The 27,341-nt window shown below is 38.1% G+C and overlaps 1 protein-coding gene across 1 annotated transcript; it reads right to left on the reverse strand.

The window, feature by feature from the left end:
* Nucleotides 1-23,718, reverse strand: PUM3 (pumilio RNA binding family member 3). Its single transcript, XM_030467120.1, has 18 exons — nt 23,655-23,718; nt 23,252-23,352; nt 21,379-21,561; nt 19,473-19,608; nt 18,984-19,059; nt 18,098-18,191; nt 17,830-17,896; nt 17,130-17,304; nt 14,165-14,268; nt 13,556-13,634; nt 11,578-11,676; nt 10,798-10,851; nt 9,651-9,731; nt 8,250-8,392; nt 7,246-7,468; nt 6,121-6,208; nt 4,099-4,189; nt 1-252 (listed from the first exon to the last, which is right to left on the reverse strand). The coding sequence occupies exons 2-18, from the start codon at nt 23,340-23,342 to the stop codon at nt 123-125; spliced, it is 1,914 nt and encodes a 637-aa protein (XP_030322980.1). The 5' UTR covers nt 23,343-23,352; nt 23,655-23,718; the 3' UTR covers nt 1-122.
* Between the last annotated feature and the right edge of the window lie 3,623 nt (nt 23,719-27,341).

A 27,341-nucleotide genomic window follows, 5' to 3' on the forward strand; every position in this document is an offset into this window, starting at 1 on the left:
TTGTTTTAAAAATTATTTAATTTACAAATGCATACATTGCTTCCTAAAACAACCATGGTGCAAATCTTACCAATTCTCAGTTGAGTACATTGATGTAAATTGTCTTTTTAGCTTCATTTACACTATGAAGTCAATTTCTGCAGCAATGCTTCTATTCCTTTTACATTTTTATTCAGCTTTAACTTTGGGACAAGCTTTTTCAGTCCTTTTTTGACTGTATTTGCCGCTTTTTCATCACCACTCTGGAGAAGGCTACAAGAAACAGGAAAAGAAAAAACAAGGATGTCATACAACAGCAAGTAGGACATAGCAAAAGAAGATGTCCATGTAAGGAAACAGTAACTGTAATAACTATTTAGGAAGAATGAAGTTCAGGGCAGACTGTAAAACTCTCCATAAAGCAGCAAACACAACCAACACAGGATAATCAGACTGGAAGAACTGCTGACCCCTTCTTAAAGCAGGTTCAAACACTCTGTCAGACCAAACTGCTCAGGGCTTCACACAGTCCAGGCTTGAAAACCCCCAGTGCAAGACAGCCTGACCCTCCTCAGACCCAGACCCAACACTCATGGGAAAAGGCTGCTCCTATCTCCAGCCTGAGACTCTTGCTCTGCTGCCACAGAAGTCTGTGAAGACACAGAAGTCTGTGAAGAGGCCAGGTCTCCTCTGTCCCCTCTGGTGCTAAAGATGCTGGTACTAGGAAAGCCATCCCTTCTCCCAGCTGAACCAGGCCTGATCCCACAGGCTCTCCTCCAACGCCACGGGATCTAGCCCATGACTATGTTGGTCATCTGTCATTGATACCTTTCTTGTAATGGGGGCCCTAAAACTGCTTGCAGTGAAGTACATCTAATACACATCAAGTGCTTTGGTTATAGAATTTCTGTGATTCTTTCAATACAGGACTACAAAGCACAACCAGGTCCTTCTCAGCCAGGCAGCTTTCCAGCCACTCTTCCCCAGGTCTGTAGCATTGCAGGGTTTTGTTGTGACTGAACTGCAGAACCCAACACTTGGCCTGGTTGAACGTGTTGACACTGGCCCATCTGACAACACTTATTCCTAAATTTTTTTCTGTGACTCTGGCTAACAACTTCTACCAGCTAGAAGTCTGCTACACTTTTAGCTACAGCAGTACTATTTAATGAAGAGTTTTTCTTAAAAACTAAACTGAGCACAAGTGAGGCTGACACTTTTTCAGCTTTTCTTGTGACAAATACACTCCTGATAACAGCAAAAAAGTCAGCAGTACTAGCAAAGGATATCCTGAACACACTGGTACTTAACATGAGAGATTGACACAGTTCAGCAGCAGGGACAAAGAACAAGACATTCTGGACTGCATTTTATATATTTCTAAAAATTAATTTTATCTGCCAACAGCTATACATGAAATATCTGTGCATACCAAGAATCTGAAAGCAGCTTTACAAGACACCGTTTTTTTAATCCAGATAATCTACATGTCTGATGTCAAAAGATCAACATAGTTTGAGGTGTTTAAAATAATTATTCTGAAAGCTCTTTTAAGATCTGTTAAGCAGGCACCTATTTATTCTGAGGAGGTAAGCTTTACAGGTTGCAAAAATGACATCAGTAATTCCTTTGGTGAAGCATGTTTTTATCAATTTTTCAGAACACATCACTGATGAATTAAAATGTGGATGTGGAAATGTAAACAGATGAGCATTCATGATATTAAAGTACTTAGAATACTTCATTTACACGAAGCTGTACTGTAAATGCTTGCAGAGCCCTCTCATTACGACTTTTCACATTTGTAGTAGATCAGAATGAACTCCATATTTTTTATAAAAGTCATATTAAAAACAAACAGGACAATGAAAGGAGAGGGTTTAGAGGATTCCAGGTAACTAAGCAAATTAAGCTCAAATGACTAGCAAGCCAAAAATCCTCAAATGGACTGACCAGGTTAGTTCTGAGTTTCAGACATGCATGTAAATGGCAGATGGCTCCTAAAAGCCAACAAGAAGCCAAAAATCAATCAGAGCTTCAGAGAGAACCGGTAGTGTCTGAAAATTACCTCTGTCTGAAGGCTCTGAGCTCTCTTATGACAAAAGAAGTATCTGATTATTTTTTTACATTAGCTTTTTAAATATTGAGGCTATGATCTATACCAGACTGAATTAACTTTGGCATGGCTGTATGATTTGGGTGACCTCTCAACTTTAATGCACTCAGTTAAAGATGAGATAAAAGATGAGATGAACTAATATTTGATAGAAATGTGAACAGGTGCCACGTGAAATGGAACAAAAGCATCTGGTTATGTTGGTGTGTTCAGCTGTCTAAACAAAAGGGAGTTATGCCTAAAGAGTCATCAAGAGAACTTCAAACACCAAAGGATTCAGACTTAAAATAAAAAACACAAACCCTGAAAAGAGAATTCTAGCACCAAGCAAACATTTTCCCCCACACTTTTATTTCTCTTTCATGTTTGGAGAGTTGCAGTGTTAGTGAAAAATGTTTGACAACTTGGGAAATAAGCTCCTCAGCATGTTAACAAAGCACACTTACCAAAGCCCTACTCAGCAGTGCCACGAGTAGTAGCAGACAGAGGGAAAGACTGACATTCCTTAGAGACTCCTCCCTATCACTCCTGTGTTGGTTTTTGCAAATAAGCAATTACTAATCTCCTCTTTTTTCATAAGACCTCAAAACCTATTAAGAGAGTGTTGTAACAATAACAGCCCAACATCTATTAAAAAATGTGATACATGGAAAATAATCCACTAATTTACTTCCTTACTTATTTGGACAATCAAAAAACATGGTACATAAACCAGCAATACCATGTTAAATCAATCTCCTTACCCTCGAGTTAGGGAAAAAAAATCCAAGCACTAATACACTGGCAGTAAACAAACCTTCATAAAAAATCTCTACTGAACATCTGTGTGCAGGATCAGATAACTTAAAAGCATTAGGTGCATTTATTGAATTCTAAAGGCCTGTTACGAGAAGCAAAGTATAGTCATTTTAAGCTGAACAATCTTAATGTATGACCATTACGTTGCTGTGTTAACCGCTTTTGTATCTGAACTGCAGCTACTCTTCTACTGCCCTCTCTCTCTAGTGCTCAGAGTGATAATGACTAAGAAAATATACACTCAGATTAACTTACAGAAGTCCTACCAATGAAAACATCTTTTGATTCACCTTGCAAAACAGCATGCATGTTGAACTAGCCTCATTCTAAAGCTGTGAAGAGCACAGACGAAAGCAAACAGCAATTAGTCTAAAGTAACCTCAGGAGAGGCTGGGGTGGGAAAACAGGAGAAGATGATTTTATTTTTCAAAATCATGTTGTCTGTTGGTTCACTGCAAGTCTTTATGGGGAGTGAGCAATGTGATATGGACTCAGTAGTTCCAGAAGTCACCACACACTTCAGGCTAAAGACCTGGGGAATCTGTGACGTGGCACTGGCAGGTAGTCACACCGTGAAAACAGCAACGATTAGCACAGCCACTCCACTTGATAAAACCAAGCATTAATTTTAGTTCGATTCCTGCAGGGTCTTTTGATTTCAGTAGTTGCACAGTTCATTGCTTCAAAATTGTGAGCAAGTTAGCTCATCATAAACCTTTCCGTGGTCTTTTCCAAACACCCCTCTACTTCCATACAAAGCTTACTTAGGCTCCGTATTTAACACAAGAGTAAGTTACCAAAAAGAAAATAAATCTGGATTCTTGTATGCTGCTACAAGTTACAGGTATTTCAGAGTTATTCTAATGTGACTATTAGAGGAGTAGCCTTTTGAGAATTTTGAGCTTTGAAAACAATACATGGTAGGCACAATTTAAAAAATAAATTTGTTTTAATCTTAAGATTTTCCAACGATGAACCACTTCTTAGTACTGAAACAGGCTGAGCCCAAAGAACAACCTATGGAAACTCTGGTTTGAGTTTTTTCCTGTACCTTGTTCCACCAGATACTTACAGTGGCATTAAAGACAGGACACACGGAGAAAAGAAATTATATTTTGCCGGTAGAAATTTCTACTGATTTTCTCTTAACTGTTCATGAAATTAACCCTGGAACCCAATCAGAAATAGCCATGTGCCTTACATACCAACAAAGAATAATGGCACCTCGATTTACTTCTGCCCAGGTCTTCAAATTCTGAATTCCAACTCGTTCCACCAATGTTCTTGCAAAGCAAACTGTAAAATATGGGAAAGGGGTAGGGAGAAGAAAAAATTTAGACAGTACCTTTATATAAAGAAGCCTGTTATCAGTTTTCTGTAGCTGTGATTTAATCAAATAGTTTTTAACCGCCAACTATTTACGAAGTTTTGCTCTCACAAAATAATTGACTACTTTATCCAATAAGTACCCTTATAGATGTTTTACTACTTCCAAGTATTGCTTAAAATTAGACAACTGCAGCACTGTGTGATAGTTCACTAGTATAAAGTAGCCAAACTTACTATTTCTTTATATGGGTGTTAAAGCTTATTTCTGTCTTAAAAGAAAGCATGAAAGAAAAAGTTGGTAAGAACTACACCAACACAGTGCAATATCCTGCATTTACTTCACTCTGTTAAAAATGTCTACTTAAGAATCTGACTCTACAACTGAAGAAACAGAATTTTCACAGCTGAAGTTACTTAAAACTTCAAAGCTAATCCTTTACTGATGCATGAAAGCCAGTAGGAACCTTGTCTGTTTCAGTTGTACTGATGCTACAAGGCTCTATTAGTTCAGTAGCTTTGAAAGTTTAAGTTCGCTTGCAGATTCATTACACTAATGGCAGATGCAAAGGAAAAAGCCTAAGTTGATCAACTAGTTGAACTCCCCATCTGAATCTGAGAACCTGAACAGAGAAACTGCTCTTACAGCTTGTATGCAGAAAAAATCCACCAGTAAGCAATCAAAAAAACCTTACCCAGCCTAAGAAAAAAAAAAATCAAACCTCTAAATGAACACTGAAGGAAAAAACAAACAAACAAACAAACCAGAGTAAAACTTCAGAATCCCATCTGAAGAACAAGTCAGGTTTTATTCCACTTGTTCCCTATGTGCTAACAGTTTGATTGTTTTTTAATGCCAATTCCATAACCTCAGAGCAACAATCCTGAATGGTGCACTCTTTGGAGGAAAACAAAGAAACCAAAGGGAACAGACTGTGCTTAAAATGGGAATTGCACAATACTGGCAGAAATAAATCCAGGTAACTCATCTTCTCCTTCAGGCTAGTCTATGTAGGACACACCTATAAAACCTTCCCTATGGGTGTTTTTAATAATCCTCTTGAGAAGGACCAAGACAGGCTCCTTTCAGAAAAATCAAAACCAAATTTTTTAAGGAAACAGTGGATGCCTGCACATAGTAAGAAGAAAGGGAAAAAGAAAACAAAAACCTTCGATAGGCTCCAGTGATCCTACAAAGAAAGAACACTTTACACAAAGAGAGTTCATTCCAGATTATACTATGCCACCCCCACTTCCTTTCATTTTTGAGGTTTTCATATGAGACAAAGTAATCTCTATTAGGAGATGGTAATTCACACAATAAGATTTTACAGTTATGTAATAAAATAAATTTAAAGGCTAAATTAAGATTGAAACATCTGTGCCAAATCTCTGCCTTCTGGGATATAAAGCAGCAAAGATGTCCTATTTTTGTGCATCAATTTTTGTAGTAACAGTCATAAGGCATTAACCCAGCAGCACTAATGAACAGAGTAAAGATTACAGTTTGGCTCACAAGCACTAATGAAACAATTCATCCAGTTAGAAAGACTTTACTTTTTCTATTATTATCCTTTAAATTGCTGCATAATTGAGCAAAGCTATCAGGACATTTTAAGCACAGAAATGAACCCTATCCGAAATACACAGTAAAACCCTGAAAAAAAAAACCAAAACAGCGCAGTACTTGTTTTGCATAAAAAGCAAACTTATTCCTGGCATTCTGTTTATGTAACAGCTCACAACAGCAAAAAGACAGAAGGAATAATCTTAGAGAGTATGTTAGATTTTCCATACATTTATATATTCAAAGAAATAAATGCAACAATATTATTTTAGGTCAGTTAACTTGTTATTCTGAAGTTATTATTTGATCAAATAAAGCTGACTTTCCGACATACCTTCTTTTCCACTCTCTCGCATTTTTTCATCTTGTTCTATTAACCATTTCAAAACTAGATGGCCTGCTGGATGCTCTGCAATGTGAAGCTTTAAGAGGAAAAAAACAAAGCAGACCAAAACCAAATTATTCAGTGGTGATGTTTGAAAGCACAGTCACATATCTGTCGATAAACACTCCTGCCTTATTTATCCACTGTGCCCTGTTACATCACACTTACCTACTTGGTCATCATACATCATTATGTATCTGAGTACTTATTTAAACCAACCAGTTTATTTTTACCACCTTCACTGTAACATCTGACTTTCAGTAATATTAATCATATCAACCAGTGTTTCATCCAAGGACTTCACACTTACTGAGCAGAATCTTTTGGTCCAGCTGCCTGACTGCAAATTTTCAGACTTGAAAATTCACTACAGGATGGCTCACAGAAAATCACAGTAAGTAGTGCACGTAAAATTCTGTAAAAAGGGTATCTTACAAGATGAGGAAAGTCACTCACTACAGCTACGAAAATCTGGAGGGAACCTATCTTAAATATAATGAACACAGCATTTCTCATTTTCTAGTCTACAGACACATTTCTGACTGAGCTGAACTCAACAAAATAGGGGAGGGGCACACCTTTGAAATGAAGGTCATACTGTAAAGATAAATAGCAATTATACAAGATATTTCCTAACATTGAGATACCCATAAAAGACCATATAGTATAACAGAATAGAATACAGAAAGATAAAAGACCCTACAATTCTCAGTGTAAAATATAAAAATTTACTAACTGCTCAGTAGCACAGTGGTAACATTACAGAAGGGACTGTATAGCACAACTGTAAGCTACCTTTCCACAAGGTCTTAAAGCAGTTCTAATGATTCAAGACCATGAAATACCTTGCTCTACAACTCAGATGAAACACTGGCTCAAGCCTTCATCACTCCAGATGCAATAAATTATGAAAGGAAAATGCTAGAACATGGGAGACCAGCTCTAATGTCTGCATGCTATCAGGGCAATGTAGTGACCTCTTACATAAGGGAAGGAGGGAGCAGACTTCATTTTAGTAATACAAAATAAGCAAACTCCCTGCAAGATCTCCAACCTTGTCTTCTGTTACATTACCTGCCCATCACGGCCACCTGGAACCAGCTCTTCTGCTGCTAAATTAGCAATTGCATCTAATGCAGGCTGGATGTCACCAAGAGCTGTTCTTAAGATGTCAGCAGCCAAGACAAAGCTAGTTTTGTCTGTCACTACTTCTTGAGTATGTTCTTGCAAATATTCTAACAAAGGTGACGAAATGGCTTCCAGGAGTTCACGCTGGCGGATTTCAGTATTCTTCTTACTGATGAAAGAGACAGTATATTACTATAGAAGGCTCTGTATGCACATCATGTAACAAAAAATTCAGAACATATAAGCTATTTGAGACAGCTTTTAATTACCAGATGATCAAAATAAAGCACTATGCTTCCCTCTGTTTCACATACAATTGAACATACATAGCACACTTTTCAAGAACACATGGTGTGAGAAAGTCTATATTTTTAAGCTGCCAGTAAAAAACCTTATGGAGTTTTTTTTTAACAATATGACCTCTGTTTGTTTTCTATTCATTCTGGTATTTCAGCTAGAGAGATGTATTTTTAAACATCACATTAATCATCTAAATGGCTCCTTCTTCAAAAGCTGATAAACATCAGCATCAATACCAGAGACTGAATTCAAATTAACAATTTCCATTTTTACTGCTGTGTTGAGATATACTTCTATGCAACTCAAAACATTATTAATCATAATAAACCAATGTACAGTAAGAATTTTCTGCTACACCATATTTGATATATTATTTTAAACAATGAGCACATCACAATTTTTACCCTTTACAAGGAGAGTAAACTACTGACCACAAATACATTTCTGGTCACCAACTGTCATATTTGAACTTTAAGATGAAAATGCAAAAATAAGGACTACAGATAAACAGGTTGAGTAATACATATGTATTATTTACATATATTTAGATTACACAGATATATTATGATGAAAAGCTGAAATTAAAACAATAATGACAGAAAGCTGCATCAACTCAGCTCTAGAGAAAACAGCCTTCACATCTAAGTTACCTATGGGCATTTCCATCTCCTTGCTGCAGAAGCATGATGATTTCTGGAACAAAATGAGCAGGGTCTCTAGGACTCAGCAAGTACAAGAGGACCTTCTTTCCATATTTGTTGTTTATTATATTTGGCAAAGAAGCACTTATTTCCTGTAAAAGTAAACAAAAAGTGACAAAACATATCTTTCAAATGTAGATCTTAGGAAAGAAAAACTACACACTATGAATAAAATCCACACCTGTTTGTGAAATTAAATAAAAAAAATAAATGGAACATTCTACATTTATGATTCTATGAGTTTCTCCTCTCCTCTCCTTCCACATGCACAGTATCTGCCTCATCTCTACCTCCCTACCTACAGCAATACCTGTACTGTAAGTACATTACAACCTGTACATCAATTACCCTGCTTGCAAGAAAATAAATTGTGCACTCTGTATCAGTGTGAAAACACATCTTCAAGGTAATTTACAGACTAAAATATCTTGGAAGTAATAACATTTCCATAGGAACATAATTTTATGTACAAACCCATTATGAAACTTCAAAGGTGTTTGATGAAGAGTAGATCATGCTGTCCTTACTGTTCATTGTGTAAGCAAATAACAGAATGGTGTTACACTTAAGAAATCTATCCACATCCATTTTGGAATCAAAATAAAAATATTATGTGGATTTTATCCAGAATTTATTTATCAGTATCCAGTCATTTAGTTATAAAAACATTAAATAAAAGCATCAAGTTTTGAGAATTAATGCAAGTTACTAGTTTCAGCATGCAGCGAAAAGTCTCCAAGCACTTTTTCTTTTTTCAAGTCATGGTATATTCAGGCCTGTTGCCATACTTCTAAAAATTTACTACACTGTATCTTGAAGTACCATTTTCCAAGATACTACTTCTACAAAAGAAAAGAGCTAAGTGTGCTAAGCGACCTTTTTTACAGTCGCATGTTTGCAAAATAAAGACATTCTAGTCCTGGATATCCTTTACATTTTAGGTTTGCCTGTAAAATGGGTAAGTTGAGATCCTCATTCTGATGTTTTCCACTGATTTAATCTCCTGAAATGCTAGCAGAGCTCAAACTTCTATGATAAAGACACTGTATTTGAAGAGATTCGAGTCATCCATTAGCCAGACTGAAAATGTACAAAATGGGTTATTTTCAGCAAGTACTGTAACTAGCTTAAAAACTAATTAAAATAAATAATTGAAGAGAACATATGAAAGTGAGGAGGCTTTCTATGAAAAAAGAAAATAATAATGATATATAAATATAACGAAACAGAAAAGGTGAAAAGGAATTAAGTGGTTTGAAAGAAGTGGACCAATTCCTACTCTTATATTCCTGCACACTAATACACTGATTCTGTTTCATATATTGGTTTTGGAAAAATTCAATTACTTACTGATATAATTAACTGCTTCACAAGTTTAGTGTCATCAATGCAATCAAAGGCTGCCAGCAAAACCAGATGAGAAAATTCACCCTGCAAAGATGAAACATCAAGAAACCACATGTAGTCAAGTTTTATGAATACATTAATTGACTTAGGATCAACATTTCTGAGAGTTTGTCTCAAAAATTACACAACCTGAACCACTAGCAAGTTCTGCCTACTGACATAAGCCAAACATTTAGGTTCTCTCTGAAAGCAAGACTTATCAAGAGAAGCATTTTGTTTAAAAAAGGTAGATTAAGTTGATCTGCCATTACATACTAAGGTACTGCTTCATCACATCCACACTATTAACCTAATCCTACTGTTCAATCATTTGATATCACAGGATTTGTCTTGCAGGAATACTACATACAGATTTCATGGTGGATTTGATTAGAACTGAGATAAATCACATACCATATTTTTGGAGATCCTGTTTCTGCAATGAGCTTTACTGTCTGTACTGCATTAGAGAGAAAGTCTCCAGTACAGTCAAAAGGCACAACCCAATTCACTTTCATATAAGAATGATTCTACATCAGAATGAAGCCAGATCTTCAGTGCTCTAGTGTTGTTTTAGGTATTACCCACTGTCTCTTATTTCTATAGAATATATATTTTATAAAATAACACTAATTTATTCTTGTATCAGAAAATTATTGAAAGAAACACTACTAAGATGGTGGCCTCTAAGGCATGATGCACAAGACAATCCATTGTGGTGCAAGAAGAAAATATTTTCTGTACTGTTAATAACATATAAATAACCACTGGTTATCTGTATCTTATCCTTTTAAAATTTGTCTTTCTGTGTATGTTTTATAATGTATTCTAGTACAGCAGTAGATGTATATAACATAAATGCATATATAATGGACATGCATGCTCAGGGTTGCATGATCAAAAACCTTCAGAGACCACTAATTGAGTCCATGTAATCTATTAGTAAACAGAACAACACAGCAACCAGGAAAGAAGCTCAATGTATTGTGTATTATCTATTCTAATGAAGTTTTATCAAAATTAGTTGTTTCCAGTACCAAAACACATTCAAATTTGCCTCTAGCAAATTACTTGTATTTCAGAGATTGTGAAATAAATGGTTAACACTCACCGTTGATATTTTTTCAATATAGGTCTTCATAGTTTTCACAATGACTTTTCTGTCCTGTTGAAAAGGAAATGAGAAACTAAAATGACACTACAATGCCAGTGCTTCTGAACAACCAAAGCATTATTTCCACCTTCAAAAAGGTAACTTTCAACTTGCATACTAATGCAGATGTTTATTTAACACATATTTTTATTACTAGTCAACACCTAGAAACAGTGTGAAGAGTTAAACATAAACCTTGAAAGATTCAAATGCAGGGAGGTTCTGGGATATCTTTTGTATTTTAAATACCTAAAAAGACAGAAGGCATGACAGCGTTTCCAAAAGATGATGGCATACATTACAATTGAAGTATTGGCATAGATTACACCTAAAGAATAAACTAAAACGCAGTTCCTATTACATATCCTAGGTCTTGGCATTCCAAAGCCAAACATCATTTCATGTTATGACTTCTTTACTGTCCTCTCCCTGCAGCCAATTTCACCGCCATCAAGAAATCCTTGGGATGAATAAATGGCCAATAATCCTAAATAGAAGGTTTTATGTGCCATCTCCAAGAACTCAGCTAAAAATAAATGGAGATGCTTCCACTATAGAGGTTCTAATAAAAGCATTAGATTCATGAAAAACTACTGCTTGTATTTCTCAACAGGTACAGTGGGGCCACTTTTTAACCTTGCTCTCAAATACAGGCAGGAAGGCCCACATATGCAATACTTACAGTCTCAGACTAGACTACTATTAAAGAGGACTGGGTAGACAGAAACCAAACAATACCTTAGGAGTACCATGCCATAAGCAGTGCATTGCTACTCGGGCTCCATCATGAGTGTGTGCCAGGTAGATGACAGCCTCTCTGATAGCTTCTATCATTTCCTGGGGAAGAAAAGGTGATAAAGCAAAAAGACTGGAGAAATCTCAAGGTGGACGGCTAATAGCATGAAAGGATATTTTTCTGCCCACAACACAATAGAAAGCATCACTGGCTCTACAGAACCACTCTTACTGCCTTCATGTATGAAAAATGGCCTCAAAAGTCAGCCAAAAGACTGTACGTGACATCAGCTTTTTCCTTTCACGATGAATGTTCATCATATTCATCCTATGAAATACCAAGTGTATTGGAGACCAGGTATTATAAAGAATTTCTTTGAAGAGTAGCTGAGCACTGGTATGGGCTGCCTAGGGTGGTGGTGGAGTCACCATCCCTGGAGGTATTAAAAAAAACATGTAGATGAGGCATTCCAGAACATGCTCTTAGTGGAATATTGATTTTTTTTTTTCCTGGGTTGACAGTTGGACATAGTCATCTTGGAGGTCTTTTCCAACCATGACAATTCTGTGATTCTGTGAAGCTTGATGTCCTATTCAACACAATTCAAGGAAGGGTGCTCAGAACTGAGACTAAAATTAAGAGGAGCCAAATACAAATATTCATTGAGGAAGAAAGAAGGTGATCCAATTTATTTATACATATGGGGTATTCACCATACAGCAATAAGAACTGTAATGTGATTTAAGCACCAGGTGATATTATCCAAAAGTTAAGTCTTCATACCCAAGGAATGAGGTTCTGAAGCCTTCTGACAAATAGCATGTTCAGACAAAAAAGAAAAAAGCTCACAAACTAAACTGAACCAAGAAGCCCCTTCCCAGGTTACTAGATACTTCTTCTGTTGTTAGTCTTGTCTGGTTTCATTGAGATGAAGCTCCCACATGGCCCTTTCTATCCTTAGTTTTTTCTCACTCCCTGGTCAAAGGTTCTAAGCATTTTACCATTTATGTAGACACTGCTCAGCCACAACATGATTTCTGTCACTAGCTACAGGCACAGGCAGTTAACAGTTCTACAAAAGGGGTTTCCACACCCCAAAAGACAGTATCTACATGCTACCAGATCTGCACAACAAGCCAAGCAAGGAGGAAGAGACAGGTCTGATTCACACAAGACTGTGAATCCAGAAGGATTACCTGACAAAACATTACATGAAACAGTGCATGGGAACTTTTAATTAGGTAAGACCTGGATTCAGAATAGGCCACAAACAGTGCACACCACAACTTTTAGCTTTGGGTCTATTAACAGTAACAAAGAATAATTCAGGAGTCCAGTCCATCAGAAGCAGGTATCAGACAGAAGGTCCACCAGGCTCTACCTGGCATGAGATAATGCTAAACTGCAGAAGCAGGGAAAGGTTATGGACGCCAAGCAGGATACCAGCTTATATAATGTGACATCATGCAGATGGCTTTAGGACTAGTTTTTGCAAGAATAAGTGGGGTGAGCTTAAATCTGGAATGTAATATAGACACAGCAATAGAAGCCAGATGCTTGACTCAGGAGGAGGCAGAAGACAAAGTCTTGACTGCCAAAAGAAGGCTACAATCTGACCAAATTTGGTCAAGAGTTTTATGGACAATGGAAGCAATGTCCCTAGCTTTAATTATTCTCCAGCTATTGAGAAGGACCATTTAACATGGAGAGAGAAAACAGTCATTCCATAAGATTTTGGGGTTCTTTGAATTCAACTATCACAAATGTTTTTATCTAGAGTGAAACCTCACTGTGACTATATATAATCTCCACACAACACTACTCCCCAGTCACCTACCTGGAATCACCAGATATGTAAAACTTTGTAAATTTAGGATGCATATTTTTTTCTAGTTACCTTACAACACTTTCACAACAAGATGAAAAAAACATTCCACTGATAGGCAAAAGAAGGAAAAAAACTAAACAAAATACACTTACGGATCTTTGTTTCGGAAGAGCATAAGTGAAAAAGTCCAAAAATACTTTATGTACCAGTGAGTGCTTTATCACAGCCTCTCTGTATTTGGGAAAAAAGGAGCATAAGCAAAAAGTCACTCACAACTCCTGGTTTTAGTTTCAGCTAGCAATACTTCATCTGTATTTAAAAAAAAAAAAGTTGTCAGGCAGTGCAATGTGCAGAAAACAAAACACTCACTCTGCTTTAGATATTTAGCATTTGCAGTATGTGGAAAATTCAATCAAACCTTAAAAATTCCCAAACACTGCAAAATATTTCCTCCTGAAGGCCACTGGAGAAGCTTATCCAATAATGCATAATGGAAGCACACCACACTGTGGGATTTCTACCAGTTGCATGACTGGGGAAGAGGACGTTCTAGTTTATAGAAGTGAAGCTCTAAATGATAATATTCACTATGACAAAACCATAGTTAGTTACTATACAAAATAGCAATCCTACAGCTTAAAAGAGTATCAGTATCACCCGTCATGAGATCAAAATAGTGTCAGTATATCTGCCCATTTGGTATGTTAGAAACAAACCAGTTCATCCTAGATTGTCACCCCCTTAGTAATTTTTTTCCTTACTTTTGTGCCATTGGTGTAAGAATCTGTTTCATTTCATCCAAGATGGCCTCCCTCTTCTCAGGCTGAGCTTCTAATACTTTATCCAATGTTGGGGCAACTGCTGTCTGAAATGAATGCACAATCAGATGTTTAGTTGTTCCCAGCAAGTAACAAAGTTCACAGAACATTACAATCCTTGGCCCCTTTTCAATCAAAAGTAATGAAAAGTATCACAAAATAAATGTTCTGCAAAACCAACATTTTACCATTTAAAAGTAAAGAGTTTAACTACTTTGATTGTGTCTAAACCTGTATACTTAAGTTTCTACAAACTGAATATTCATCATTAGCAAGAAGAGTTACTTCTGTGGTCTGAACTGTTTTTTGCCAATTACATTTAGCTCCTGAGCTGTCAGATACAGGACAAAATACACAAAACTGGCATTATATTAAAATACTCCCTGAGCTAAGCAGAAATTCTCCATGACAGTATGCATATGTCAGGGAGCAACAGAGCAACAAGTCAATTAGCAGAGTAGTTAGCCAGGTCCCAGGAAATTCCAGTTCAAGAAAGAAGAAAAACCGTACACCTTAACTACACAAGTACTTCCTGGTATGTCACCTAAATAATTACACTGGTAATTCTTGCAAAAAAATAACCTGGTGTTAGAAGAACAGTCTGACTAGAGGGAAAATTAGAAGAAATACATTTCTAACCGCCCCTGATTGGAGGGGAAAGAGGGAATGGTGATTTGCAAGGCAGGAGGGGGAAAAGTGAATCGCACACATTTAAAACCTCCAAGAAATTAAAAGTCTTGTTAAGGATTACATCATAAATTCTTAAAAACCCATATGCAATTGAGCCTCTGCTTTGTGCTGCAACGGAAGACTACCCAAAGCATTCACATCAAGAATTCTGCAATGAGAGAAACTAACAGTGCACTTGATTTCAGGGGCTCTTTTACTCTCAGTAGAAATTACAAGTACAGCAAGGATCTTGCTGTACAGTTTTGAAAAATGCTTTACTGAACCATACAACAACCTGTAAGGAAAAAAATACAGTTCAGAAATAAGCTATTAATTTCTTGTGTACTTTTAACAGAAATCTTGGGTTAAGAATGAGTTGTGCTGCACACTGGGACATTGTGGTGGTGTAGACTGTTCACTGAGCCACACTGCAACATCAGCATCAGTCAACATTGTTCCTGCTTTAGTTACAAGTGCAAGGGGCCTAACATTATTCCTGTCTTAAGAAACTCAGTGTGCAGAACGTACCTGAGACCCTTTCCTGCTTGAAACACAGGCCCACTCTGTGAGTAGCCAAAGTATTGCTAACTCAAATTGTGGCTATCATGGAAAAATACTGACCAAAGTCAACCACCCAGAGCCCTATAACGGTCCCATGAAGGCTCCTTGGAGCTCTCCAGGATTGCACAGACTGCAGCCTGCACCACATGTCTCACAAAGGAAGCAGGTTCATTGGATTGAAAGTGCAAGTTGCCACCACTTCTCTGAAGTACAGGGGAAAACCAAAATTATATCAGACAGATATGATTTTGACTGTTGGGCAATCAGAGGGAGAAGAATGCAACTTCTTTCATGACACTGGGTACAAAATCTAACATCTTAACCAGCTACTTGAGTTTGTGCACAATGTGATTCGGAAACGTTGCTAGATTTTTACTTGAGCTTTGTACTGATTGTAATTATTCCTGATTATTGGTTAAGCTATCAAAAAATTATATGATCTAATTATGTGATTTGCTATAATAATGTTAAACAATCTTAATTTACTGCTATTCTAAATCAAACTACGTATTAAGCACAACATTGAAATCTCTACACTTAAAACTCTTAGCTGTAAACCAATGACCAAGTCTGTGACTAGAAACAGGCTCATCTGCACCTGAACTCCTCTCTGAGAAGCAGTTTAGAAAGCAAGGGGACCCACTCTGAACCTTGTGACTCAATGGGAGGGCCTTCCCTAATTCCTGCCAAATCACTCCAGCCCACACTGACTCAGCCCTCCCTATCCCTGCATTAATATCCTTTTTTTAATCCTGTAGAAATTACTCCCACTCATTCCCAGCCTCCTATATGCCCCTTCCACATAGTAAGTAATGGACTGGACCTCACTATGGAATTCTGCTAAGTTGCTGTTTCATAAATGTGTATTAAAAATCATTTTTTCCTGACATCTTTTTCAGTGATTCCTTAAGTGACCTTAGGCCTTCCACTCTCCTTTGGACAGACATAAAAGTTACTCTAGTGTAGCTACTCATTGTCCAGAAGTTTTACATTTTGTAGCAAGTCAGTTTTACACTTTGTAGCAAATAAAACAATTCCTGCCTACAACAGAAACCAACTTTCTAAGTTAGCAAGAAAGAAGAAAAAATAAGAAGTCAAAAGAAAGGAAGTTGTACTTTTAAAAAAAAATTCCATTGCCAGGTGAGAATCTACATGTAAACAGTCTTAAGAGTCCACACTCAAGTCCTGTAGTCTTCAGGAAAAAAAAAACCAGACAAAAACTAAGCCCAAATGGCATACAATATACATAGATGCATCTATGTATAGATCCAGGCCCATTTTGCTCATATTCATTTCTCATGAGACATAAGGCAGTTCTGACACAAAAGCCATCTGCAGCATTCATGGGAAATTAAGCATAGATTTTATCCTCAAGGTAGACACTATGACACTATGGTAACTTCAATTGTGTGACTATTAAACTGCCTCTAATGAGCAGAGGAAGATAACCCATGAATATAATGTATTTCAAATAGTTCAAACTGAAAAAACACAACAATGATCTAGAACATAAGTATATGCAAGTAACAGTAACAGTCACACAAGCTAAACTAGACTATATTTGGACAGATGACAGAAAGAAATTCAATCAAAAGAAATAGTAGGTAAGATAGATAGGGTACTACTGGAGCAATACCTGAGATAAAACTGCTTAGACGAGAAAATACTGAAATTATACCTTGTAAACCTGGAAAGTGTTCCCATATAGTTCTTCTGTCAGCATATTCCTCTGCTCCAGAATGGCTTTTTCATTATATGCATATTCCACTACAGCAGATGCTTCTGCATGCCGAAGCATTTTTTTCACATGGCCTTTAAAACTTTTTATTATTTCTGCAACTTGTGATTTTGTCCTATTTCACATAAAAAGATACACAGAAGAGTTAAAACTTCAGCAATATGCTAACCTATCAACAGTTACATTTTTTGGAAGCACATCTAGGTAGTAAGATTTAGAACAGACATCAGAAAACACATGCATCTCAATCAGACTTGTGGCATTTATGAAAAGGAATCTGAAAAAATAAGGCATTTTAAAACACACAGGAATGAATGGATAAATTCTACAAAAGAATGGGTTCCTGAAACATTAAAAGTAACTTTTCAAAAGCCAGTGTTTTGTGTAAGGCAAAGATACACTGAGAACCTATTCGAGCTTCTTTTGACGTTTTCTTCAACTGATATACAGCTTCAGCCTTAACTTCTGCAAAAAGAAAACTGCTTTTAGCAATACCAGAAACTCTCCGGCCTCATCACTCTTACAAAGATGTTTCCAGAAACATTTTCTTACTCATGATGGATGCACTACAGATTAAGAGCAGCAGTCATACTGGAAATGAAACGCTGTAACAGAGCTAAGCGATTCACTTCATACTCACCCATACATAAGAAACTTCTTAACAATATTTCTGGAGTATTTTGACTTGCTCAGCTCTACTAGGCTATCTAAAAGAAGGGAAAAACATTCAGGTAGTTTGATTTTTCGTAACATTAGCTCTACAATGATAAGAGGAACTACTACAATGCTAAAGGAACCACTTCAGCAGAAAATTTAAAAAATTCAAGAGAAATCAATACAGATTGTCTTAACACATGGTGACAACAATATGGATGCACATAGGTAAAACATAGGCAGGAACAAAGTACCTTTCAATTCTTCAAATGTCTCTTGCCTTTGCTTCTCATTACCATACTGAATAAAGCACTGGATCACTCGAGTTGAATCATGTGCAAATGCCAGCTACAGAACAGAGATATCTCATTATCCTAGGCCCTTTGAACAGCATCACACACTAAATTTATTTTAATGCACTTGATCTGATATAGTTTTATGCTACGCGTAGCACATAATGCCAACTATAAAAGTAGTTACCTGTTTATAACAAACTAAGTTTCAAGTTTTTACTGGTTCACAAGTATTCCACCGAACAAAATACAGACAATACTTGCAGTTGCTGACAATTAAAGACATGCATTGAGGTTTTAATCCTAAAAAAGAACCATGAAATGTTCTCATTTTCTTTCATGCTCTTCGTAATTTCAGAGTGACTGTGATGACACAGTTCCACTTCAGTGTGGAATAACAAGAATAACTTTAAAATTCGACACATACTCACTGCAAATTTATACATCTCAAGAGTTAAGCAGAGAGTTCTCTATAGCTAAGTATATGGATACTGATTTCTCTAAAAGAAAGCTGCAAGCCAACAACAGTAATTAGTAAAAACTCTGAGTGGCTGCCTTTTAACTCAAGTTAACACAGAATTTGACCAGACTAGAGCTGCTTGACAGAAAAGACAGACTTGTAACAGCCAGCGGGTGGGCAAAGTGTTGCAGAACTACTGCCCTGAAAGCCAGGTGCCAAATGCAGCCTTCTAACTCAGCTTTTGTTCTTGTTTACTAAAATTTAAATAATTCCTTGTATCTTTTGGAAGGACAGTCCCCTACTACATTACTAAAAGTTCTCTCCTACTTCACTGTTCTTTAAAAACATTGTTGTGAATTTGTGCACTATGGCATTAGTTTTTCTTACACTTTTAATTTTTCCATGAAGAAGCTTCTGTAGGTCATTCATTAGCTTTTCTCGAGTCTCCTTATCACATTTCTTTCTACAAGCAGAAAAAAAAAAAAGTAGTAAAATAATCATCGAGGAAATGGGTTTTTTGTACTATGACTCAAAAATTATTCTGTTCAGAGTAACATTATTAAAAAGAATGTAAACTTAAATCTGCAGCCAGGGTTGCTTATAGATTTTTAAAAATAAGATAAGTTTAAGAGTGAATGCTCCTAAGCATTTACTCACAGATTTTAGCCTGAAAATACAAGTAAAGTCAATTCAGACACTTGTAGTGCCACAGGCCAGCACATTCTGCTTGAATCACCCAGAGAATTGCAATGCAAGTCACCTATGGAACCTCAGTTCTGTGGAAATACAGTTTCATATAATTACAAGAGAAAAAGAGTCCTCCTGTAACTTATGACTAGAAACCAAAGAAACAAAAATTAAAAATACTATTATTACCTTCTCATAGTTTCCCATATTTGCTTTGATTTTGCAATTATGTCATAATTACTCCTATCATTATGTTGTCTGGTTTGCTTTAACTCCTTCCTTTTCTTTTTAAATTCATTCCACTTCGGCTTCTTAGAATCCGGCCCTGAAGACAAAAATAATACATTTTCTATAGTCAGTTAAAAGAAGCAATGGAATCCTTTACCAGTATAAACTTGAATTGCTAACAATTCAGGAGCTTTGCCTGCAGCTAACCAGCTACTTAATAAAAAAGCACAAATATTTAGTAAGTATGCTAAGCTAGCAATTTTCATTTCTAGAATGCTGGAAGAATGATTTTTCCTCAAAACTCTGCCAAAAAATCATTATTAGCTTGAAAACTGACTCAAAAATGCACCCAGCAGGCTGTGACAGCCCCAGGTAATTCTTCCTTATTAGCTAATCCTCTATTCATATATGTAATTATTCCCTTTCTCAAAACAAGAACCCTAACTCAAAGACACTGAAATCTCAAGGGGGAAAAAAAAAAGAAAAGCCTTTTTACATGCTCAGTACTGTTATTCAGTTGAACTCCTGAAGCATGGGATTTTAGTATACAACGGGTACACACTGCCACACAACAAACTCTGTTAGGATAACTTTACAGGAAGCAGGAGAAATGACTGAGAGAAAAAACACTTCCAAGTATTTGACCTACTTTTACTCAAACCTTGACAAAAACCATCACCTCGTATCAGAGGTCATGCTAACCATTACTTCTATACGGAACATTAAAGACTCAGCCTGCTTACTGGTGTTTAGCAGCATGTATATAACTGTTTTAACCCATTCAAAAACATGCTCTCTTTTTACAAACTGTATTACACATTTTTTAATCACTCTTCTAAAGTAAACATGACAAGAGAAATAGTGACACTTTGCCTTGAGAGCAGTGACACTGTGCAGTATATTGCAGCTTTCAGTTATTTTTATAAACAACATTTAAAGGTTTGGTTCTGGTGGCATTTATTTTTTAAAGCAGTTTACTATGAACATTCTGTTGCTATTAAACTGCCAGATATCTAATGCATATCCCGTATGAAGCTATTCTGCAGATGTGTAACAACAGCAACAACAAAATACTGAACACCACCTACTGTCCTCCAAACAACTTTTTTTTGCAGAACTTCTGAACTTCTCACATAAAATTCCACTTCTCATTTTACCGTGCTGTTTAGCTCTCACGGAGAGCTCTGATTCACAGCAGAGGAAGAAACATGAAGAACATGAAAGGTACATAAAGTTCTCATGTACCAGAAACAAAAAACCAAAACCCACTTAAACAGTGATAGAACAAGACATTTGTTTAGGCTCTCTGCATAAACACAAAAATAAGATGTAAAATATAAACAGCAGTGATACCATAGATGATTTGTTTCTTTTTTTCTTAAATAAAAAGAGGCTTAGAGATGGTTTGGACCACAGTAAAATAAGAGATAGTAGAATTCTTTTCCTTAATTTTTGTATTCCAAATTTTATAGCTAGTACTTTTAGAACAGAGGATGCTATTTCTAAAATGGTCTATGAAGAATATTTTGTATTCCAAATCTATGTGGAAATTGCTAGTTTCAAGCTAGCCACTCAACACTGTCTATAAAATAATCATAGCTTTTTGATAGTAAAAGAATTACTTAAATTTGCTACATTTTACTTTCAGCTTCCAAGAAAACTCTAAACTTTTGATTTGCAAGACTTTGGATTCACGTGTAGTCAGGTAAATTTTCCCACAGCAAAGATTAAATATGAAATAAACCTGGAGTCATTCAGACAGTTTAAAAGGGTCATAAGAAGCCAGGGGGGCAAAAGAACACCTAGAGTAACAGTTGTTTCTCAAAACCTCGTTTTCATTGATAACCAGGCTTAAAAATCTGCTCACCTCCCTCTTCTCCATCCTGCAGCTTCCTCTTCTTTCCAAGCTTCTCTGATTGCTGCTTATTCTTGAATTGTTTGACATTAGTTCTTCCAGGTCTCAACTGTCCTTTCCCAAATTTCTTGGAGATGGACTTAGGCTTCCCTTCCTCATCTCCTTTGTTAAAAATTTTCTTTGGTGGACCTGAATCTATCAACCAACAAAACAGAAATTAAAATGTTGCTTCAAAATAAATTATTTCTGTGACAAAAATCAATCTGTCATATTTATTTTTTTATTTTTATTTTTATTTTACAGTGAGCCTTAAAGGCTTCCCAAAGACATTGTTTTCACTACAGTCCTTGGGTGTCTCAGTTTTCCCTAGAGAAGTTTTCCCAGGCATTATTTTCCAGGCAGTGGTTTAATGGCCCAGGCATAAAAAGGATTATTCTAAGTAGGTAATTTCTTCGTCCTTGACAGAACATTCATAAATCCCCAAATCATCTCTTCACACTTTAGAGAAAAAGGTGTTTTGACATCATCTGTTTTAAGCAGAAAAGAGCAAACACAGAAAGGTATCTTCTCATTCCTAACCCACTTCATACACCCTGGCTTCAGGTCTCAGATATAATTTTTCTTAACTTGGGTCACCAAAGTCTACAATTAAAAAGCTATCAACATAATTTTTTTAATAAAAATACATCAATCAAATGGAGCTAAAGGGCAATTGCAGTTCCAATGCAATGTATTTGAAATACTTCAGCTTCACTTATTCAGGACAGGAGATTTCACGATCTGCCTGGGCAAACTGTTTCAGTGCTCAGACACCCCCAGTCCAAAAAGCCTTTCCTGATGTTCAGAGGAAACTTCCTGTGTATCAGTCTGTGTCCATGGCATCTGGTCCTGTCACTGGGCACCACTGACAAGAGTCTGGCTCTGTCTTAGCACCCTCCCTCCAGATCTCTTGTATACCCAGACAAGATGCCTCTCAGCCTTCCCTTCCTCAGACCGAACTGTCCCAGCTGTCTCAGCCTTTCCTCAAAGAAGAGATGTTCAAGATGCTTCATCATGTTCATGGCCCTTTGCTGGTGTCTCTCCCATACATCCATGTCTCTCTTGTGCTAGACACAGCTCTCCAAGTGTGGCTTCGGTGGTGCTAAGGAGAGAAGGATCAAACCCCCCACCCTGCTAGTAGCATCCCTATCCTATTGCAGCTCAGGATCCAAATAGCCACCTTTGCCATAAAGGCACACTGCAGGCTCACGTTCCACTCTGTGACCACCAAGAGTCCCAGTGCCTTTCCTGCAAAGCTCCCTTCTCCCAGCATGTGCCAGTGCACAGGGATGTTCTCCTCTCAGGTGCAGAACTTTACACTTCTCCTTGTTGAACTTCATTAGGGTTTTGTCAGCCCATTTCTCCAGCCTGCTGAGGTCCCTGTGGAGGCCAGCACAGTTCCCTGGTGTGTTAGGCACTTATTCCAGTTCTGCATCAAGCCTACTGATGGCATACTATGCCTCAACATCTAGATCATCAATGAAGCCACTTAACAGGATTACACCCAGTATTGACTCCTGGGGAACAGTGTTAGTTACCAAGTGAATGGATTTGGTGCCACTGATAACCACCCTCTAGGTCCAGCCATTCAGCCAGTTCAGCAGACGGCCATCCAACCTACAAATCAAAAGCACCTCTGAAGGATAGTAAGGAAGGAAGAAAGGAAGACAGCGTCAGAAGCCTTCCTGTAGCTCACACAGACATCTTCTGCCCTCCACACATCCGCCGACCTAGTAATTCCATCACATAAATGTAACAAGACAAAAAACGTCTGAGCACACCCATGCAGAACAACGATCACTCAGCCAGCACACCTCCTAAGCAGCCTTTGCCTTTTTACCATCACCTTTTTTAAATTTCCTTTTCCCGTGCGGCCCCTTCCCACGAGGCGCTTTTCCACTCTTCCCCACGAACTTCTTTTTACTTTTGGCTTCCATCCTGACACCCCTGCAATCGGAGCAAGAGGTAACATTACTGGCCGGCTCTCTTGCCAGCGGTGGGAAGCAAAGGCAGTCCGCGCTTCCCTGGCCATGCCTGACGGAACTAAACCCTCCTCCCCAGCGGGGCCGTGCGGGCTCTCACGAGATGGCCCGCAGGCCGGCCAGCACGGAGGGGGGGGGCGGCTATACAAGGCTTTGGCGCTCCCGCTACTCCTGGACCGTGCCCAGAGACCGTGCCCAGGGGTCCCCAGTCCCTTCCCGGCCCGGCCCTTCCCGGCCCGTCCCATCCCCTCTCCCGCCGCTCCGCACCGTCCCCGCCGTCCGCCTCACACGTGCCGCCCTGACCACGCTTTACGGCCGCCCCGGCGGGTCCCTGTGGTCCCCATTGGCCCTCACGGCCGCTGCCGCGCGACAGTGCCGAACCATCCTGCCGAAAAGCGCCGCGCGGTGAGAGAGGGGTCCCTGGCCCTGCGCGCTCCTTCCTGTCCCCGGGGGTGAGGGCGGTGTCGGCGGGGCCGCCTCCATCCTCCCCTCACCAGCCCCCTCGGGGCTCCCCGTGACGGTTCTCGCCCGTGTGGATTCACCCCTCAGGCGAGGGGAGGGCAGGCCGCGGTGAGGAAATGCCCCGTCCCCTCCCAGTCCTCCTGTCTCTGCCGTCCGGTCCGGCCCGGCCCTGCCGCTCGGCCCAAAGCTGCCGCCATCTTCTGGAGCGCGGCTCGGCAGCTGCCCGGCACCAATAAAGATCCAGGTTCTGAAGTAAAGTAACGTGACCCAGGGCAGCTGAAGGAGCGATGGTTCCGGAGGACGCCAGGTGGAGCCGTGACTCCAAAAGGGTGCGGGTGTCACTCCGCGGGAAAGGTTCTGTCCCATCGGGTGCTGTGTAAAGACACCGCTGCTGAACGGGAAGAGGATCCCTGCTCACAAGGATGGTGATTGTCAGGTTAAAAGTAACGCAAAGCATAGTTAAATATAAACTTTAAAAATAATGTTTGCTTCCTGACAACTTAATTTAGGTTTACCGATCTTAGGATCCATATATATATTTAAAACCAGCTTCAGTTTCCCCTGCAGGTTAAATGAATTAAAACTTACAAAAACTTCAGATCAGAGCAGGAGAAGATCATAAAGCCATCAGAGCTAGGAATGGGATTCCTAAGATGCTAACATAGTCCTATGTAGGATTATGACAATTTAGCATATAGAAATTATTCCATTTAGTAAAAAAATATTTCAGTTACCCTTAGGACACAGAACGAAACAGTCATGCCTTGTGGGATACAAGAGACAGAAATGAAAATCCACTGCATAAATGCATTGCTGAGCACAGCTTTCACCAGCTATGAAAACATCTCAGTGATTTCAGGCATTGGAATGGGCTGCCCAGGGAAGTAGTGGATTCTCCGTCCCTGGAGATATTTAAAAAGAGACTGGATGTGGCACTCAGTGCCATGGTCTAGCAACCGCAACGGTGGTTCAAGGGTTGGACTCGATGATCTCTGAGGTCCCTTCCAACCCAGCCAATGCTATGATTCTGTGATTCTATCCCAACTTTCAGTTGCCATTTTGTTGCCTTTACACTACACTTACTCCTTTGAGTAGCTTTGGTTGGAGAAAAAGGGCATGCAGAACCTGATCTAGGTTCCCTTGAGATCAACAAGAACTATTCCACTAATATCAGTGACCTTTAAATAAAACTTTTGGCATCCATCCACTAATTTTATCTGGGCATGCAATTTAAGTAATTCAGCAATATCACTCCATGCCTCTACAAAGCTGAATAAGCTCCTCTCTCCCCCAAAACAAACCCAGAAAAGTAAACCTGTTTCAGAGGACAGCAATTCCTCTTCATCCAATTGAAAACATATACTAAACTCAACCTAAATATTTACTGTGTCCCTTAGTAGCTGACTCCTAGATTTAGACAGCTTCCTGATAGTGTCCTCTTCCTTAGCTTTGTGATCCCAAAACCAAAGATCATTCTTCTTTCTTTCTTTCTTCTCTAATTCATCTCTATGCTCTAGTTAAGAACTTCTTTAGAAGAAACCACTTTTACTCAAAATATCTGTGCAGCACTACAAAATATTTGAAAGCAAATACATTCAAACTTAAGCAGGTTTTTCAATTATGTATGTTGCCTAGCAGAAAGTAAGGGGGGGGGGATGGAGGGGAAAGTGTGTAAAAATGGAAAATAATGCATAGTTTTCCATTATCCCCCTTTGTATCTAAACTCTCTCTTCTTGACACAAGCACTGGATGGTCAGAGTCCTAATTTAGTTCAGATCAAGCTGAAAAAGTAATAAAATCCACAAGTACTACCATTCACCAAGGCATTTAATCTTGTCTGGTTCATTTAGGGTTCTGAATTATTGCTTGAAAAAGATTTCCAGCATTTTGTTTACTAGCAGATGTTCGGTCTTGAGAATTCTTACACTCATTTCTTCAAGGCCCTTACTCAAGGTTTAAGTTCAGGAAGAGCTGAATTCATCTTATGAGCTCAGAAGTCTTCAAAACCTGTGCAAACCAGTCAAAGAAAATTATCTGAAATTCTTCCTGGAAAGTGTAAGGGCCAACAAACTGCACCTAACAACTCAAAGTTAATTAGTACTAGAGAAGGAATTGGTTTAGATGACAAACACAGGGGAATTATAAGCCCAAGTAAATCATTGAATGGTTTGGGTTGGAAAGGACCTTTAAAGGTCATATATATAGATATATATATGTATATGTGTGTTAATGTACCTACCTATATAAACACATTTTGTGTGCATATATATTTGTACACCTATACTGGTAGAAAAATAAAAAGTTATTGCTAAGTACCAAACAATAAAGATGAGGTATGCTCCTACTGCAAAACTTAAACTTCATGCTTTACTTGCTTGCTTTTCTAGGGTAAAAAAGGACCATGACTGACTAGCAAACTACTTACATATTAAAGGTTCTGCATGGAAGACAAAAACTAGCAGTTGAGATGTAATAAAAAAGACTCTTGTGAAATATAAACTTAAGAATTTACCCACTCAACTAACCATTAGAATACTTAGTCCTGTGACTCAAGCAGCTAACAGAAAATTTCAGAATTACTTTTTCTAATACCTCTCTCAACCACATTACTATTCCTTCTTACAAAGTATTCTACCTCAAAAATTACCTGACCTGCTATTTAGTCTCAGAATTAAAATAAATACATAAAAATAAATTTAAGTGCTTTGTTTATTCCCCCCTGAAATCCTTTGTGCTGTCCTAAAGACATAGGAAGAAGTGGGAAGGACAACTAAAAGCCTCTATGTCATCTGCATCTCAGAGGTTACATGAATTATATGCATAAAATATTAACCATGGTGTCTGCTGAAGTTTTCTCTAGCAACTGATTTTTCCACACTAGAAAAATGAAAATTTTCACAGTGGAAAAAGAATTGGAGGATGAAGTCAGTTCTGCTGTTTAAAACTATTGATAGTGATGGCCTTGCACCAGCACTCTGAGGCTGCTGATGCTAGTACTATCTGTGCAATACAAAAGAATGCATAGTATAAGAATATAAGCATTCATACTATTAATATTTTTTCTGCCATATCCTAAACTGGTGCTTTTGAATTTCACATAGTAAGTGATTTATTTTACTCTTTTAAGCTCATAACATTTTAGGATATAAAACTGGTCTCAGTGAGGGACTGCAAAAAAATTGCACAATATTTTTGGTTGCAAGGTACCACGTGGGGGGGGGGGGAGAACTGAGCAAGGACAAAGAAAAACAAGTGTGGAGTCTCTCTCTTCTGGTTAATGGTTCATATCCAGTCCAGATCAACAGCCTGAAGCTGAGCCTGAATCTCAGTGCCATCCATGTTTTGTCTCCAGTGAATTGATGGAACTGGACTCACAGTGATGAATTTTCCAAGCTATAAAGAGTCAGTTCCCATGACTGCCCATGCTGCTTTTCCTCAGCTTGTCTTCTGTCACAGCATGGTCAGCACACTTGAAGTCAATACAAATATTCC

This window comes from Calypte anna, chromosome Z, assembly GCF_003957555.1.
Source record: "Calypte anna isolate BGI_N300 chromosome Z, bCalAnn1_v1.p, whole genome shotgun sequence".
Taxonomy (NCBI): Eukaryota; Metazoa; Chordata; class Aves; order Apodiformes; family Trochilidae; genus Calypte; species Calypte anna.

Coding starts and splice junctions, on each gene's coding strand:
- PUM3 (XM_030467120.1), bottom strand. CDS start 23,342: ATGGAAGCCAAAAGTAAAAAGAAGTTCGTGGGGAAGAGTGGAAAAGCG. Junction 19,609..21,378: donor GCAGGATGGAGAAGAGGGAG/GTGAGCAGATTT, acceptor TTTTGTCTTCAG/GGCCGGATTCTAAGAAGCCG. Junction 18,192..18,983: donor TTCATGGAAAAATTAAAAGT/GTAAGAAAAACT, acceptor TCTGTTCTGTAG/CTGGCATTTGCACATGATTC.